Source organism: Rhea pennata, chromosome 2 (assembly GCF_028389875.1).
Source record: "Rhea pennata isolate bPtePen1 chromosome 2, bPtePen1.pri, whole genome shotgun sequence".
Lineage (NCBI taxonomy): Eukaryota > Metazoa > Chordata > Aves > Rheiformes > Rheidae > Rhea > Rhea pennata.
Window position 1 is genome coordinate 78914442 of NC_084664.1, and position 17679 is coordinate 78932120.

At 35.6% G+C, this 17679-nt stretch overlaps 1 protein-coding gene across 2 annotated transcripts in view; it reads right to left on the reverse strand.

The window, feature by feature from the left end:
* DNAH5 (dynein axonemal heavy chain 5) overlaps window positions 1–17679 on the reverse strand; it is a 139459-nt gene that overhangs the window by 76803 nt on the left and 44977 nt on the right. Inside the window, exons 20-35 of one of the 2 annotated variants that reach the window (XM_062567994.1) lie at window positions 17007–17197; window positions 16820–16919; window positions 15683–15819; window positions 13969–14170; window positions 12208–12443; window positions 10795–11013; window positions 9975–10037; window positions 8752–8990; window positions 7690–7930; window positions 7019–7218; window positions 6044–6197; window positions 5257–5420; window positions 4446–4602; window positions 3236–3448; window positions 2261–2485; window positions 963–1135 (exon numbers count right to left, since the gene is read on the reverse strand). In XM_062567994.1, coding sequence (XP_062423978.1) covers window positions 963–1135; window positions 2261–2485; window positions 3236–3448; window positions 4446–4602; window positions 5257–5420; window positions 6044–6197; window positions 7019–7218; window positions 7690–7930; window positions 8752–8990; window positions 9975–10037; window positions 10795–11013; window positions 12208–12443; window positions 13969–14170; window positions 15683–15819; window positions 16820–16919; window positions 17007–17197 — 2914 coding nt within the window. The remainder of the gene's footprint in view (window positions 1–962; window positions 1136–2260; window positions 2486–3235; window positions 3449–4445; window positions 4603–5256; window positions 5421–6043; window positions 6198–7018; window positions 7219–7689; window positions 7931–8751; window positions 8991–9974; window positions 10038–10794; window positions 11014–12207; window positions 12444–13968; window positions 14171–15682; window positions 15820–16819; window positions 16920–17006; window positions 17198–17679) is intronic. The other variant, XM_062567993.1, reaches the window with a different exon arrangement.

Genomic DNA, 17679 nt, shown 5'->3' on the forward strand with positions numbered 1-17679 from the left:
CTGATTAAAAGAAGCCAAAAAACTGCTGAAATAACTGCCTCTAATTACAATTTAAAAAAGTCAGAAGGAAAAACACCTCACTCAGCCTCTGATGCGGGTAAAACTAAGGTTCACTTCCTCACATGCAAAGTAGAGGAATAGGTAATCCTCAATAATCAAGAACCTGAAAGACCACAAGAAATGAAGAAAGCAGATACAGTGACTCTGCTTAGCCTAGTTTGGTTAGCTTACTTCCTAAATCACTTTAACTGCATGAGGTCTGAGCTACATAATACTTACTGTGGAGTGCAACCCTGAAACCCAGCTGTGTCTGCTTTCTTTCTTTTCATTTTTAAATTTGATCATACAGTGCATCCTATTTTCACAATTGAAATGCCTGTGTGATGCTGTAAACCATCAGCTATCAAAGGATATAAAGAAAAGTTCTAGAATTTGCTGTATGGAATAGCAAAAAATATATATATTTTTTTTAAATCCTTATTTTGTCACTGACAGCTTATCAAACATTCTTCATGTTATTACTTAGTTAGGCAGGTAGACCTCTCTGGTAAAATCCGATTACAATTACTTCCACATCTTTCTAGAACAAAGATCTTCAGTCCTTTGCAGTGAATATAACTGTCTTTCCTTCCTTACCTCTCCCTGCATGCAGATACCTATCTGTACAATTTACCTCATTCTCTAGTACGTTAGGATCTTATAAAAAAGGATCATGTTCACATATACCATATACATGAAGAACTCGCAATTATGTAGCAAAGATGAAGTTATTCCATATCATATGGCATAAAAACAAAAATATTCATTAATCCCACTTTAAATCATTGATTCTGATAAGACACTGAAGGAGGATAAGCTCTGCAGAGATCTATTTTGCCTCTCAATAGGCTTGACTTAACCATGCTTCTAAAAGCCTAGATTTGGGGTCAAAGAGTAAAGGAAAAAAAGTCAGTCTTTGTCACCTGTCCGTAAGTGGTGTTATGACAAGCCTGTCAGTACAGCCCAAGAATTCATTCTGGTATGTGAAACTCACATCAGTGATATTAATCATCATTTTATCAGCGTCGTCATTAAAATAAAATCTACACTGTTTCAGCCACTCGAAGTCTGTAGGGCTCTTGATATGCATGCAACACTAAGAAGAGGAAAGAAAAGAAAACAAATAGTCTATCATCTCCAAACAAAAGTCTTTAAGTCTAGTTAACATTAGAACTTTCATTTCTTTTAACTACCATTTTGAGTTTTACATTTGAGGAGGAAGAATGCAATATGATATTTTGTCTTAAACGAAAACAGGCATGAGAATAGTATGACCCTGCACACAAGCCAGAAAAAAAGGTATATTAAGGAAGTGCCATAGTGCATACATATTAGTTAACAAGTTTGACAGAGTTGGGAGAAATCCAAAGTAGAATAGCTGAGAGTTAAAACCTCTACTAAAAAAGAGGCTTCACAAGTTGCATGTAAAAGAGGGGCTTATGAGGCTTTGCAGGACTACTAGGAAGAGGAATTCTACTAGTAAGAACTGGTCCTATAATAAAAAGCTGTGTGTACCTGCTCACTTTTTAACCCAGCAATGGGTTAAAATTCAGCAATTCTTTTCTTGAGCAGCTTAATTTCAGAACCAGGTCCAGAGTGTTTTTTACACTTTCTAAGTATAAAAAAAAGTATGCTATTTTTTAACTGTGATTTTTTAGGTAGCAAATACCTTCATTTTCCTAATTTTAGCATCCTATGGCAGCATGATAAGGTGTGAAGTGAATAAATAAATACCTAAGTAATAATTAGGTACGCTATAGAAATTAAAATAGAGGTTATAGCAGCAGCAAACAACTGCAAGCTTTATCCTGTACTGTAACACTACATTCGTTCGAGTTATTCCTTGAGATTCAGAGTTTAGTCCATAGAAAGCACTTTTACTTGCATCACACAACATATGTGGGGAAAAAAAAGTCCCTAATTGATCATAGTGAGGCATCTAACTTAAATAGGCCAGCAGAAAGCATTATAAAATTATTGTAGTGCCTGTGAGGCAAAAAAGAAATAAAGAAACACTGAATTACTTAAAGAGAAGTTATGACATTGATTGCAATGAGTTTTTCTATAATACTCCTAGTCACATAATCATTACAGTCCTGAAATTAAATGCTTAGTTTAAGAGGAAGGAGTTTATAGGTCATAGCAACATTTTCTTCATGTCTTTTCACACTGTTTTATGTGACTACCTCTTCATATCCATTGTGAATTTTTCAGCACTTACCAGACCGTCAAAGATGTCCCTCTGATGCACATGGATAGTGATTAATGTCTCATATTTAACTCGTTCCACTGCATTAAGGTCTTTTGTGGTCGTATCTATCAGCATGTTGAGTAGATCCAGGAAAAATTGGTTTGTCTTTTGCATAATTTTTTTATCATACCTAGCATTAGTCAAAGCTTCTTCTGAGTCTCGTGTCCAAATCATCTGAATCCCCAACAACCCAACCTTAGGAAACAAGAAATATTAAGCATCATAATATTGTTTCTTTCATCTAGGATGTACATTCATAGACATGGCAAACCTAAAGAAATGGTTCTACCCATATTTGCATAAAATAATTTTTTCAGGCACCCATACAGCCATTGAACCCATGCACTTATTTTGTGTCCCAATCACATTCCTAAATACATAGTTAAGTCCAAACTTTGGTCTTGCAGACACTGCCTCTGAGGCACTGCTGATACAACTGTTCAATACAATTACAATATAGAATTAAGAATCAGTCAGTGAGTAATTGACACTTCAATTCAGATTCTTTCTTTCAATAATTCATGAACTCTATTTCCTTTACAACAACATTGCTGATCATGAATGAAGAAATTTTGAGCAGGAGAATAATTTTCCCTCAGTCCTACTCCCTCCACTCCAACCTTCTGCAATAAACTTTTTCTGAATACATAAACAAACATAGACAATCTTACTGCTTTTCCTACAATAGTCAGGTATTGAGCTTGTAAAGAAATAGGGTTAAATCTGCTGCATTAATTTATTGCATTTGGCAATTTTTTGAACAAGAACTTCAAGATATGTTTTGATATTTAAGTGGAACTTAAAAGACTGAGTTGATTAAGATAAAGCTAAGTGTCAGTTTTGCATTTATAATGCTAGATGCAATTTTGATTGCAAAGACAAGAAAATCCATCAATATGTTATACATTTGTGAGCAAGTCTTCACTAATTTAATAATGATTTTACCTGGGCTGGGAAAGTGGAAAGAAATTCAGTCAACTGGAAGCCAGTTTCCTGGATATTCATGGCTGCCTGGCAAATAACATAATGCAGTGATGACTGAGATTCCTTCAACAGAGAATTGAGCCAAACTTCCACATTACCTTCAGCCATTACAGGTCTACTCAGCTCTATAGTCTCACCCTCTCGTGAACTAATCGACAATATACGATCATATACCTAATAAAAACAAAGAAAGAACAGTTTGTGATTTAAAGATTTAGCACTGCAGTGAAAAATTGTCATATTTCTACCATAACTGCATGATTTTCCTGCCATCACTCCATTAAATTCTTTTATGTAACTAGTAAATGATACCAATCTGCTAAGCAAGACATAAAATCAATTAAAACATTATTCTTGGTCCAGAAAGGCTTTAGAATGTTGGTATCAGCTGAGCAATTAGATAAAGCCCATTACACTGAAAATTCTTAAATTTCACCTCAGTTTCCGTAGTGGCATCCACTGTCCAGCAACAATAAAGGACACTCTTCCCTATTAGTGGTGGCTTAATGCTCTACCAAAAGTTCTGGCCTTAAAATAAATTTTTTTAAAAAAAAAATAGAAACACAGAAGTTAAGGAATATGTTCAAGCAAAGAAATTTCAAATGCATGAGGAGATAAAGAATGTCTAAGAAAAACATTAAATATATATCCATAGGAAACATCTTTGTTGCAACCTACTGTTGTTGTAAAAGGTATAAAAAATTCGTTCTTCAACAACTTGTTTGAAAGAACATAAAGGGTGGCTCAGAAATGGATGAGAGACCAGATGCCAGATTTTTTTCTTACAATTAAGAAAATTGATGACTAAGTGCATATACAGGCAATCTGAACGAACAAATACGTTCATAAAAAAAACAGAGGCTCATCTGAGAGGACACAAGCCTATATTAAGCCACAAAATTCCTTAGTGGGTTTTTTGTTTTTGTTTTCTTGAAACCCAAGCACCAGTGTAAATTTTTAGTTTACTTTGCTATTTTTCATAATGTTTTCCTATTAAGGAAATGAGGATATGAAATCATACCTTACAGGAAGAAAACATACACAGCATCAAGTAAGCGATGAGCTTTGTAAAACAATCAGATGCACCATGCACCCAGGAAACTTTCTATTTAACAAGTATCATGCATTGTTTAACAATCTGAAATAATACTGAGGTTGGGACAGCACACACCTTCTCATGGAATTTGACTGTTTTAATATTGTCAAAGACATTCAGCAGATGAGCCTGTATAGTGTGAGAATCTGATGCCTGGCCAAGAATTTCTAAGAGAGCTGGATCTGACACAAAGAAGAATCGTGGAAATAGGAGGCGTTTTTTCTCCAGGTACCTGCATTTAAAATAAATTGAGGGTAGAAGGGGAGGAGATAGGAAGTGAATTAGGTTAATTTATGCATTCTCTCCTTCTTTAGGGTGAGATTTCTCACAATATATTGATGCATTTTTCATCAGTGGTAATCATAACAATTCTTATCCACCATACCTTCACATTAAGCATCTGCTTTAAAGCTACTTTTCTAGCATCAGGAGTCATTTCACTGAAAGCTATTGTTATTTGATGGAACATAATCATCACTCAAAAGAAACTAAACTGAAATAAAGCATTTTTATATTTTGTCAGTTACTTGCCTTTCAGATCCTCCATACTGAACTCACCCCAGAGATGTAGGAAGGGTTGGAATAGGATATATGGATCTAGACTACTTGCTGACTTGAAACTAGGCTGAACCAGTTTTAGTTTCAACAGAGCTGGACAGTGAGAGCTTAGTCAAACATCAAATACTTATCAGTGAATGCTAGCAAGTTTTCTGGAGGGGTAACATCATCTGGAACATATTTACTCAGTTCAGCTGAATGCAGAAGGGAATAAGAACATGATATTTGCAAAGTCCACAGGAGAGTATGCAAACAATTTTTCTTTGTGTAGTTACATAATTCACAGCCATCTGCCCAAAATAGTGCTCTTGCCCTATAGTAGTCTTACCCTGTGAGTGATTTCTGACAAATTTCAAGTTGCTCTAGTAAATGTGGTAGTAATTGTCCCATGATTTCATCTCCAACACAGCACTGAACAACATTAGGTATTTCATGGGCTCGGGTCATGATCCTCACCCAGGATTTATCAATGTTAGAGAAACGCTTTGCTTCCTGTTGAAACATGGGGATAAAAATGGAGGTGAAGGGACGGAGAAAGAGGGAAGACCGAAAAGGCACTTGCTTACAGAATCAGCAATCTTCTCACCAGAAATCACTAGTGTCCAAACACTAAGGATTTTTCAGCTTAGAGAAATACAAATCTTTCAGCCTAAACAATATAGTTTATTTTCTACTTCACTGTCAAGCCCAATAAGCACTTTTTCCCCTCCATCATTTACTATGATTTACTACATCATTTACTTTCAATGATATGCTCCAAATTTGAATATTTTTTGTAAAAATGAAAGATGATTTTTGCTTCAAAAAGCAGTGCAGGAAAGCTTAAGACAAGGATTCCTAGCAAAATTTTAGGTATTAATAGGTTAGTAAGAAGTGACACTTATGCAGGCATTGATTAATATTTTAACAACTTCAACATTAAAAGATCAGCTGGATCACTAATTTTAATTCTTCTTTCTAATAGTATACTTCTTCTGGCATTGTTTACCTAATATGTTAGCAAGTCTAGTTTTGTACCAAAACAATGAAGCTTATGTTACTGCCTTAATGATGCCATCAGAGTTCAGTTTTACTTTTAAAATCTAGGAAATCTAGCTGAAAAAAAGTTTGAAAACCTTTGGAAGCTGCTTGGCTATGTCACCACCAACAAAAACAGCTTCTAAGTAAATCCACAAGTTCTGCACAGTCAGCCAGTTCTCAATGATGTCTGTTGTGTTGGAAAGATAGTGCACCCATTTTTGAATCTGTGTCTTGAATGGTGTGTTGTATCTAAAATAAAAAAGACACTTGCTTTATTTCAGGAAGAAAACAATTCTTTGAAAGCCAGTACAAACTTCAAAACATTATTCATAAGAAGGAGGAATAATTTTGCTACTTTCAACTTTGTGAAGTGAAGGAATACAAATCCACACTTGACTCAATTCAGTGTAAACTAGATTAGCTCCAACTTGCTGCTTGAACACATGGTGTCTAGCACAGGTCTAATCCAACAGGAGATGAACAGGAGCAAGATTTAAATTTCACTCTGAAGTAATGCAGTTTCAGAAAGGGACAACATCTTGAAAGCTGCAAGACTCCCAGTGACTAGGTCTTTATCAGCTGAATGCTTGCTTTTGAACATCTGCCTGACAATCATGTTTTGTGTTCCTTATTATATCTGGGGGTTTTGATGAACAAAAATGGACAAACTGAAGTTCCTTTTAACTGTGATCTTTTGTGTCTTCAGCAATGGGCTCTGAAAGAGAGGTGGTGACCTAGCACTGAGGGCAGAGTAGCAGTGCCTGTGATGCCACTAGGACTCCTACCATAACTGGGCAGTTCCGTGCAATTGTCCCTTTCACACTCATTAGCACTGTCTTGCTCCAAGGAAATCATCAAGGTAATTAGTCAGGAAGTCAGAACTGCATCCACTTTCTTTCAAAAGAGCTTAAGGCAGTAATATAGACAACAAGAATCAGACCATGAACAGCTCAAGGACAAGCAAGCTATTCATTTTGACTGATCTAAATGTTTATTTTCCTTCTTTGTGGAAGACAGCTTTGCTCAGTAAACCAAAGCCTACAGGATTTATATCCTCCCTTTCCTCTTACCTGTTACTCATGAGAGAACCAAGAATCATCAAGCTGTCTTCCATGCTAGCAATTGTTTCTGATGTGCTTTCTCCTCTTAAGAGAAGTTCCCCACGGGTTTTAAAGTTTGCGAAGATAAATGTTTTGTTGTCCCATTCAGCTATCACTTGTTTTAACTTCTGCTCAATGTCTCTCTCCTTCACAGCACTTATGCAGATATCCTTTTAAATAAACAGCACATTAAAACAAGCTATTAACAGTTCAAGCCTCTGGTATCCAAAACTAACTAGTATTTCCATTAACCCTAGTTAGCAATTAACAATTATTTATTGAGTGGAAAGATCTACAGACAAATGAACATCATAGCTAATAACCCATATCCCACATCACAATATGGCCAACAGTGGTGAGCATAAAAGAATAATAGAGTGATTACATTTCATACCCTTAATACTGCAAAGCAAATCGCCCTGAAAAATTAATTCCTGGGCCAAGCTGCATGTTTTAAAGAGAGGCATTGACACCACAATATACATGCTTCATTATTTTATGCAGAAAACTGAAGTGGTGGTCCAGTCCTCTTTTTCCTTTAGAAAGATTACCATTCTGTTCTCCTTCATACTAATCTTACTCAGATACTATTCTAGTATCACATCTAGTTTCATGCATCCATTTCTGTTCCTTCCCAATACCTCTATTTCCTCTTTATATCTTAGTAGTGGAGCTTCCATGATATCCCTCAGTTTGAATGTTTCACTTTCGACATCAAAGTTATGTTCAGTTAGATCTGTAATCCGTTTCCAGTGCCGGGGCATCATTGCTTTATTTGACATACGCTCAAGCAATGGGCAACATTCACTCAAATCCTCAACAGTCTTCTTTAGGTCAAGAAAGGCCTGCCATTCCTTTAGCGCACGAGGAAGCTTATGGCATCTATGTAAAAATAATCCAAGCTTTATTAAATAGTTTCATATATTCTTACTGCTGCCCATTTACCCCCCCCATAGGGTTTTAATGAAGACCGCATATCTTCTAAATTCATACTCCCTACATTTTAAAGACTCTACATGTGATCTGATACATGAGAAAACTGGTTCCTTTCTACTTTATTATCTGATAGCTGGCAGCCCGCTTGCTCACGCTGGGCTGTGTAGTTGTATTATTCTGATACACTTTGTCCAACTGATACCCAGAAACAATTGGACCACTTTACATCTTGATCTCATCTTTTGGCCAGGTTTATGATATGGACTACTCTCTGCTCTAGCAGAAACCCTTTTCCTCAGGACAGGTAAGTTTAATTCTTAAAATCATTTGATTCCCAGTTTGATTAAATATTCAGCTGCTCTGCATATAATATATTCCATTTTGCAGCAAAAACAATCAGTAATTCAATAACTTTCGTTAGACAACAAGGCTGAATCTCTGTCTCATGAATAATAATCTGATGAGTAAAAGAAATTAAACTTCCATTTATAAACAAAATAGATACTAATTTTTCATGAATATTCCAATCTTGTCAATAAACAGTTAACTGAGAAGCTTCCTAAGGAACAGAAAGCCTCAACATTTATAGCTTAAACTGACTCCTATATTTTATTAAATTAGCATTGGATATATTTTCCAATTAAAATTTATGCTTCGATGAACAAAAACATGCTTAGATATGATTACAGGTGCTGGCTGATTTTAATCATATTTAAAAAGTAACAAAAGTATTTGAGGCATCTTCATAAACATCAGCAGCTTCTTACCTGTTCTGAAACTCCAAAAGTTCACTGTTAAGTTTTCCAGTGTCTAATTCTGACCAAAGAATATCATAGTAGCCATTAACTGTGTCAATTACATTGTTATACAGATTATAGAGTTTCTGTAACAGATTCAGTTGCTTTTTTATCTCAAGTAACTGAGGATACTGTGTAATAGGCAAACCAAAAAGATCTTCTCCATTAGTATAGGTAATGTATTTCCGAAAGAGATTATCAAATCGATTCTAAAAAGAGAAATAAAAAATAAGTAAGTCAAAACTCAAGGTCTGGCATTATGCTCAGAGCTGCCTTAGCAAATAAAATCAGAAATAATCTAAAAATATGTATAGGAAATGCTAACAACTTACACTGTCAACAGCTATTGTTTGAGATTTTCCTGAGAATAGTAACTTTTAGAGAATGAGGAATTCAGAGGCACATCCTTATAAGTTGGCAGGGAGGCTGTTTTCTCCTTTTGTCACTGGAGGCCCAGTGACACAAGAAATAGTAAATGTGAAACCTGCACTTGAATGAGGTGGAGTATGATATGCAAAGCAGTGAAAGGTGGATATACCAAATTCTACCTCTATGTGTATGCTGTGACGTTCTTTTAACGAAGGCTTGCAGTAAGGATTACTACATTTAAGTAGCAGTTAAAGAAAATAAATTTACTTGTCAATTTTTGTATTACTGAAGGAATGCAGGAGGAAATCAGACTAACTGCATTGTGGGAAAAGGAAAACAATTAGAAGCCATCATTACAGGAACAGAAAGTAACCACGGTATGAAGAAACATTTCAGCAGGAGAAGCAGATCATTTGAACGGAAACCTTTGGGGGAACAGCAGGAGAGGAACAATGAGATTGGGCAAAAGTGAAGCCTTGTGAGGAAAAGACATAAAACATAATGATGAACGCAAAAACAGCTTATAGACAAATATACTAAATTTGAGAGTAGGCTTTCACATTAGGACATCTGAATCTAGTAATTATTACTCATTATCTATGCAGCCTTTTTCTTGTACAGCTCCTGAAAACATGATTTTCAACATCAGGATTCTTTACAAACTCATAGAAAAAAAATTCTAATTAGGCTTCCTTTAAGTTTAAAAACAGATTTTGTCCAATCAGTAACCTTACTTATCAATGAAAATTAGTTCAGCTACTCTGATTCACATTCCCAAAGCCTTCAGGTGTAATTTTTAACCAATGCCTTGGAATTAACAGTACCTGAAACATAGTAAGCCTGTCACTGGCTTCCTGAGGCTCTAAGCCGACCACCATTGGCCCATTCTAGAGAGAAGAAAAAAAAAGAAAGAAAGAAAAGAAAGAAAGAAACAGTTAAACAGTGAATTTAGAGGGAAATAATAACCATAGCTTATTTCTAAAGAGAAAATTCTAAATGCTAAATTCAGTCATAATGCTACTGCAGGATTTCACCCCTACATCATGTAAAAGCTGAATTGAGAGATCACACAGTTCCCTACACAACTGCTTAGTTTTTGGTACAGAACACAGAAGGCAATTTATTTTCTTTTTAATACAGAAGGAGTCTTCTTAACACTGTAAAACACAGGGAATGGAAACTCTCCCTAGAAAACCAGAAAACTAGAAAACATAGTTCTTTTTTCAAGGTAAAAATCAGCATTAATTAGAAAGTGATACAAGACTGGTTCAGCTTGGCTCATTTATATTCTACTGAGAAGGAGAATATAAGAGCTGGAGCAACTGGTACATATATTCAGGATCAGAAAACTTACATGCTAACACTTCAAATAATTTCTCATTCATTCCAACCTTCACATTTGTGTGCTCTAACAAGCTGCATAACGTAAAGCCTTACACATCACCACCTTTTCGCTGAGAGCTGATTAGTAGCACTATAGGCTTTAGTTACGTGCACACAAAATAACAAAAGCCTGACATACATCTAACTCAAATATCACATTTGTAAGCAAAAACATCTTCCAGCAGAGATACATCCAGAATTCTTCTGTGCCCCTAGTGCTCCGCAAAAACTCCTTTAGTACAATGCATCATGGAGACTCACCTGATCATAATCCAAATAGAAGTGTGCACAGTCGTCAATAAAAGTCACCACAGTGCTGATGAGCTCTCCTCTGAAGTCTGGCTGCAAAGAAATCAGCTGGTTTTGTACCTCCTTTGCCCGGACTAGTAGTTTTTCCCAAGTGTAGTTCAAAGTGTCCACCTTGTCTGTCTCTTCCTTGGCCACAAGTAGATCATACTTGTTTAACATAGCATAAGACTCCTGTCAGAAGGTTGGGTCAAGATACGGAAAACAGTAACTGAAGTTAATTTTACACATACATGCATGCTAACATTTTAAATACTTAAGAATAGAAAATTATTTGTTAGAAAGAACAGGAAATTTGCTGTTTTGCATAGCAATCTGCACCAATCTAGCAACCCAATGCCAAACTGAAAGAAACATCGAAATGAAAACTAGTTAGCTCTCCTTAGCTCCTTACCTTTCACACAGCTTTCTGCTTGTGACAGATTTTTTGCCTTAGTGCAATCTGCCTCCCTAAAAACTACTTCAATTAAAGCCTACAGATTTTAGTTTCATTTAATAATGATGTTATTCTGATATGTGCCTTATTTACCATGACCCAGGCGGAATATTGCAGGAAGCGATCTATGAGGAAACAACCAACCAGAGGCCTTCAGAAAAGTGAAGCAAAAAAAACTCTGTTCCATATGCACATTTAAGCCCCACTTCACTTTTTCAGCACAAAAACAGTAGGAAGCCATGTGAAAAGTTACTACAACTAAAATATCGTAACTATTTCAAAAGTGATAGCTACTTCTCATTAGCATAATTATAAATCTGCTCTCTGCTCCTCTGTTTTCTCAGAACACTGATCTCCATTTATATCACCAATTTGTTATCTACCACGTACTGAAACTGTATATTTTTATTTCTGATTTGACTAGAAGCCCTATGCTTCTGGTCAAATGAATCTATTCTTGTAAATGAACTTCTTTAAGGTTGTCAGTTGTCCATGTTTTTCCACCCATAATATATTTCACTGGCAAAGCAACCACCCCTACGCATTTTCATACAACATACCCTAATTTGCCTGACATTAGCTTTCTCCTCCTCTGTAGGCTAAGCTGCTGCAAAAATTTTAAAAAATGATAGGTAGGAAAACCAATGCTTTTCATATATGATTAGACTTCTTCTAAAGAATCAAAAAACTTTCTTATTTTCATTTCCCTCTCATCTAAATCATTCAATTTCTGCTTTACTCTGCTTACTAAGCCACCTCTTGTCTCAACAAGTTTACATTTGTCCTAATCAGAATTACTTGCATAAAAGGTGTCCAGGAAGCATTAACACATAGGAAAACATACCTTTTAAAAGTGTATTGTTAAGCTTTAACTCAGAAAATAATTGCTTTGTACAAACAGTAGCCATGTATGCAACAACCCTTTTAATTACCTCAATAGGCCCAACTTGAGAGTCTATGGAGATCTGTAGCTCTCTAATCTCCTTTAATGTAGACATGACTGTTCTTATATCATCCAGATCCTTGATGGGGCGATTTAATTTCTTGCCGGTTTCCTCTATAAAAGTGAAAATGGTTTCCATCTCTGTTCGATACTTCTTATTACAATGGCACCCCAGCTTTGTCATCCAAGCTTTGACTTCTGCTCTCAAGGCTAGTTTCAGATCAGCTAAAAAAATTGAACAAGTAACAGATATTTAGATTTACAAATTTTCTTAAGATGTACTTTTAACCTTGTTTCAACACATGCTCTGGTTTTTCAGTTTAGCCATCCGCATACAGAGGAGGTGAAATCTCATTGTCACATTCGAGTTGTTTATAGAGTTGTTTGCAATTCAGTTTTCTCAGAATACACCATCTTTCCTACAGTAATCCACTGGCTGGACTCCATACTTTTCCTATCTTGTTCATTTACCACTATACACATTCCTGTCTTACACATCAGTAACAAACTGGTCAATATTCTCATTTGTCTCAGTCTAACATCTTTGCAAAAACTAATCTTTTATAAAATCATGCACAGAACAGAAAAACTAAGAGCCTGATAATTGAAGCTAAAGAAATAGAAAGGAGGTCTGGTTTAATAAAACCAAACAGTCCATCCAACTTTTAAGAGTTTCACCTTTAGCATCAATAGAACCAAATGACAAACCTTAAGAGTGTAAATTGAAGTTTTGCTGAGTTGCTGCGCAATGTTACAACAACTCAGTCTGTTTCCCTGGAGCTGTGCCATTCCATACAAATTTCCTCCTCACACATCTTCACAAAGGAGTCAAAAAAATCAATACTACCGCAAGCATCACATAAAATATTAGCTGGACAGAATTTCAATCTTGACACAGATATCTATCCATTCACTGTGCAGATTTCACTTGTATTTCTTCCTTTTGACACAGTCCCTTTTTCCATGCTTGGCTCTCACAAAAGACCTGATGGGTCTTTTTGGTTTATCAAATATCAGATCTAGCTTGCCTCCCTTGGCTTGAAACAGCCAGTTTGTTTCTGCAGTTCTTTCCAGCCAAGCTTACTGAAGGACAGTTGGTTGATACCCCTCCCTTATCAAACACTTATGAAGAAACCATCCTCTTTCCTCAACTTCGATATACACTGCAAAATCAGCAGCATGCATTTCTTACAGTTCATTATAGATTGTTAGTGCTGTGTTACACTACTGTAAAATGCTTATGCAAAATTTAGTTGTGTGATGTGGGATCTAAGTTTGTGAAAAGTGAATATTTGATCCCTGGCTTCAGTAGCAAAGAGAGTATCAGCAGCAACATACATGCTTCACTTAACGAATTGTGTTAAATCAGAGACTTTTTTGTTGATATCAGCCGCTCACTTATGTTTCATGACATGCAGCCAGGAAAGGACAAAAATGAGATCAGCGTGTCATCTTACTCCCATAAATCTGCTTATGGGAGTCACTGAAAGAAGGATAGACAAACATCTACCATCCAATCTGTAAGTAAGCAGATACATCCAGATGGAGCAAGAAACTCCAGCTGAACATCCTTGTGTTAGATAAGTGTTTTGTTTGTATGGATTTACAGCCAGAACAGCAAACAACCATTTTTCTCTTTCTCCTTTCCATCTTTAACCTAGTTAACCTTTCCAAACCTAGGCACATTTCTTCTTCCTGTTGGAGTCAGAAAGTATATATCTCAAGACAGAAGCATAAAGCTTAACTATACCAGTATACAGTGCAATAGCTCCCACGCAGATGTATTCAGGCTCAGAGTTGATTTCCAGCTCCAGGTCTCGGAAATGAAGAATCTGAGATTCAAATTCAGAGAGCAATGGATTTCCCATCACAAATTTATCAATAGTTTCCTCCTTGTCCTTTTGCCATATATGGTGGTAACGGTTGAAACTCTCCAAAGCTGTAAGAACTTCCTGAAATACGTTAGAAGTTCAAAGAAAGATTCTGAGCAAATAGTAGTATACATATAACTTCTCAGCATCTACCAGTCAAAACATAAAGTACTCAGTAATGGAGAGGGTTTCATCTCCTCTCCACTCACTAAACAGAAGGCTATTAGTAAATTTATACTCAAGCGGGTGTATGACTTGCCAGTCACTGTATGCTAACCATTTTCTATTTGCCACCTCAGTTACTGTATTTTCCAATGAAGTGATTCCTCAACCAGTAAAATCCCAAGAAACTATGGGATATGGATGTGGGATGTAGAAATAAAATACTTCTTTTGTTTAAAATATAGTATACTTGTCCAATAGCAAAAAACTTATGTAAATATGCCCTTTTCTTCAATTTCCTCCAGTATCCTTCCCTACCGTTTACTGGGCAAGCAAGTGAACCTTGAACTCCAGGTCCCAAGGTAAGAAAAATAGCCATAACTAAATTCATTCTCTAAATAATGAAGTTAAGATAGAAATTTTTTACACATATAATATTGGTGATGTAAATCTTAATTCTACACTCAATTCAGGTATCTGTGATCTAGAAATTACTTAAGGAGTGTGCAACAGAATTATTTTTCTGGTTCTCTAGGATTCAGGAAAATGCCAACCAGTAGACAAATCTCATCACCACAGCTAATTAAAAAAATACATGAGAGGTGATTGCTACTAGAAATAATTCACATCATGACTTAAACACTGTGTTTACATGCCTTTAAGCTGGAGGGAAAGGTAAAAGTTTCCAGTTACAAAAAATTATGTCTCAAAATACCAAGATAATTATCCACTGCTACCAACTGCACTTTAGTTTTCAGTGCAAGCCTATATGTCATTCTGCTAGTTATGGTTTAGCACCACTGAAGTTATGAGGTTTTAAGTCAAAAATTTCCATCCAGCAAGGCTCCACAGTGAGGTTGGACTGGCTTCCAGGAGGAATTTGTGCAGAGTTCTCCAAAGAAATACCATTTCTAAATCTACAGTTTACTGCAGGGAATAAGAAAAGGGCAAAGAAAACATGTATACCCCTTAAGCGATCTCCTAACCTCCAGCAGCACATTCTATGTAGCACTTTGCAAACGCCAAGCGGACAGCCAGTCTTCTTCCAAAAAGCATGATAAACTCTGCATATTAGGCCAGAATTCATGCTGGCTGCATTAGAATTTCTATGTGACTAAAACAATATTTAACACACTTGTACAATTACTAGCAGTTTTGTGTTAATTATATATATGCAACTATATTTAATGTTTTTAATGATGCTTTATCCCCTGGAGAAATGTTTAACACTGGGTACATTTTACCTTCATGTAATGCTTTCAAAGAATAATTGCAATTTTGAAGACACACATGTTCTCGAGCCACTGCCTCCGATTCATTCATGTGTTTAACCAGTACTTTAAATGTTCACACTTACTGCCCAAGGATATTAAAGTAATACACTAATATCCCTTAGAAAATGATATTAAATTAGCATGCTTATTGTCTTACCTTTTTTGTAGAATTAATAACAGTGCTGAGTACAGATAGCAATTTAATAATTTCTTTGTTCTCTGAAACATTCTTGAAGTAGTTCTTGCTTTGCTCTGGATCAGACAAATTGAATGACGGTGCACTGGAAACACTATCTATAAAGGCAGAGTCAAATACAGAAGCAGTTGTAGAGTAAACATGGTTTAGGCCAAGCAAATTTCTACAGATGAAAACTCATGACCTCCTTCTCAATAAACACACATTTTAAAATTAAGTGTTCTTATTAATCAAAAGGGCAGTTAAAAATCTAGGAGGCTGACAAAGCTACAACATACTCATAAACTTGGCTATTGGGGAGAAACTTGCTTCTTCTGGATTTCCTGCCAAATCTGGAAAAAGTTATACTCTAATCTTTCAAATATAATCTTCTCTTTTCCCTCTCCCATTCCTTGAGTGATTCATTGAAATGTCAGCACTGACCAGATCCATACATTTTCTTATTTTCTCAAATATGTGGAGTAAATCACGATGGACAATTTGAAACTGAAATTAAGATTAAATCCTATAATCTTATTACAGTCATGTCTCAAGAAGTAAGAAGGATACAAGGAAGGTCCATTAGTTACAAAAATTTGAACTTACCATAATTTTTGATTTCATTTCAGGCAAGACAAACTCTTGGTTTTCACCAAACAATTTCTTAAATAGTTCAAGTATTACTTCCCTACTTTTAGAGCGCTACCCTAAAACCATGCAATGTATTTTTGAAGTACCTGAAGTATAAAGTACAATTAATTTGTTTTTAATCTAAACAAGTTCACATATGAGCAACACAGCAACGAAAGATACCATCTTAAATTTCCTTTGAATTAATGCCTTCAACGACAAGAGGTGGTACAACTCAGAGAGCCACAAAACATTCCCTTATTCAAATCCACACAAGGACAAGCACCTTCAGGCAAGCCTGGTCTCTAATTAAAAAGAAAAGTTCTGCATTGTTATTGCATTCTATTTCTTCCCAGAAGTGGTTTAAATTTTATGAAGTCATTATTCTCTTGCTTTCAATGCATTTTCTTTTTAATATCCTTTAACATATATTGTGTAAATCACATTTACCTAAAATTCAAATTCAGTGATGTCAGAGTTTATCATTACCATGCATGTTTTTCATTCCTGCCTCTTTCACTCCATCATCAGAATCACTGTCTCTGCTCTCGCACTGCAAATCAGCCACTTTTCTCTCTGACGTTTTCTTCTATAGAAAAAATAAAAATTCATTTTCTATTTTCAGTAGTTCTGAACCTTTTTTTTTAAAAAAAGTAAGGCTACTAAAGACACAAACCTTTGATATTCTCTCCTTACTCCACTGTCCAACTCCTTTTGTTACACTTATAATGCAATCTACAACTTTATTAAGCGTTTGCTGTACCTCATCCAAAGAGGGTGTCATGATGACATTAGGGATAGATAGGTTAATATTAGTCCTGATGATAGGACAAGTACTTTTTTTCTGCTTTGCGGAATTGTGATTTTCTAAATGAAAGAAAAAACAAAGAAAGACAAAAAGTTGTTCACATTTTTTTCAGGATCTCAATCTAGGTATTATAACAATATAAACCTATATGTACAACATAGTGGGGAATATTGAATATCATTTCTTAAGGAAAAAAGATTTATGAGTAATTTACAACAGACCGTGTGCTGGTCAGCAGTCTACAGCAGTATAAGCAAAGCTAAGTGCCATACTATTTCTCTCCATGAAGCTCCTTGTCAGCTTGTTCAGTGCTGCTATAGCCTCTGTTTAACAGAAAACCACTTTAATCCAGCTTCTACTCCCAGTTTCCATAAGCTCCTTAGATTCTCTTCATATTGCATGTCTCATATGCTATACAGATAAAAACCCATTGTATTGTTTCTGTGACAGTAAGAGAAAGAGAATACACCTTATTCTCTAGCTCTTTCACAGTTTTATGCAAAAAACAAAGTCAAACTGGTAACGTCTTATCAAGTCTGAT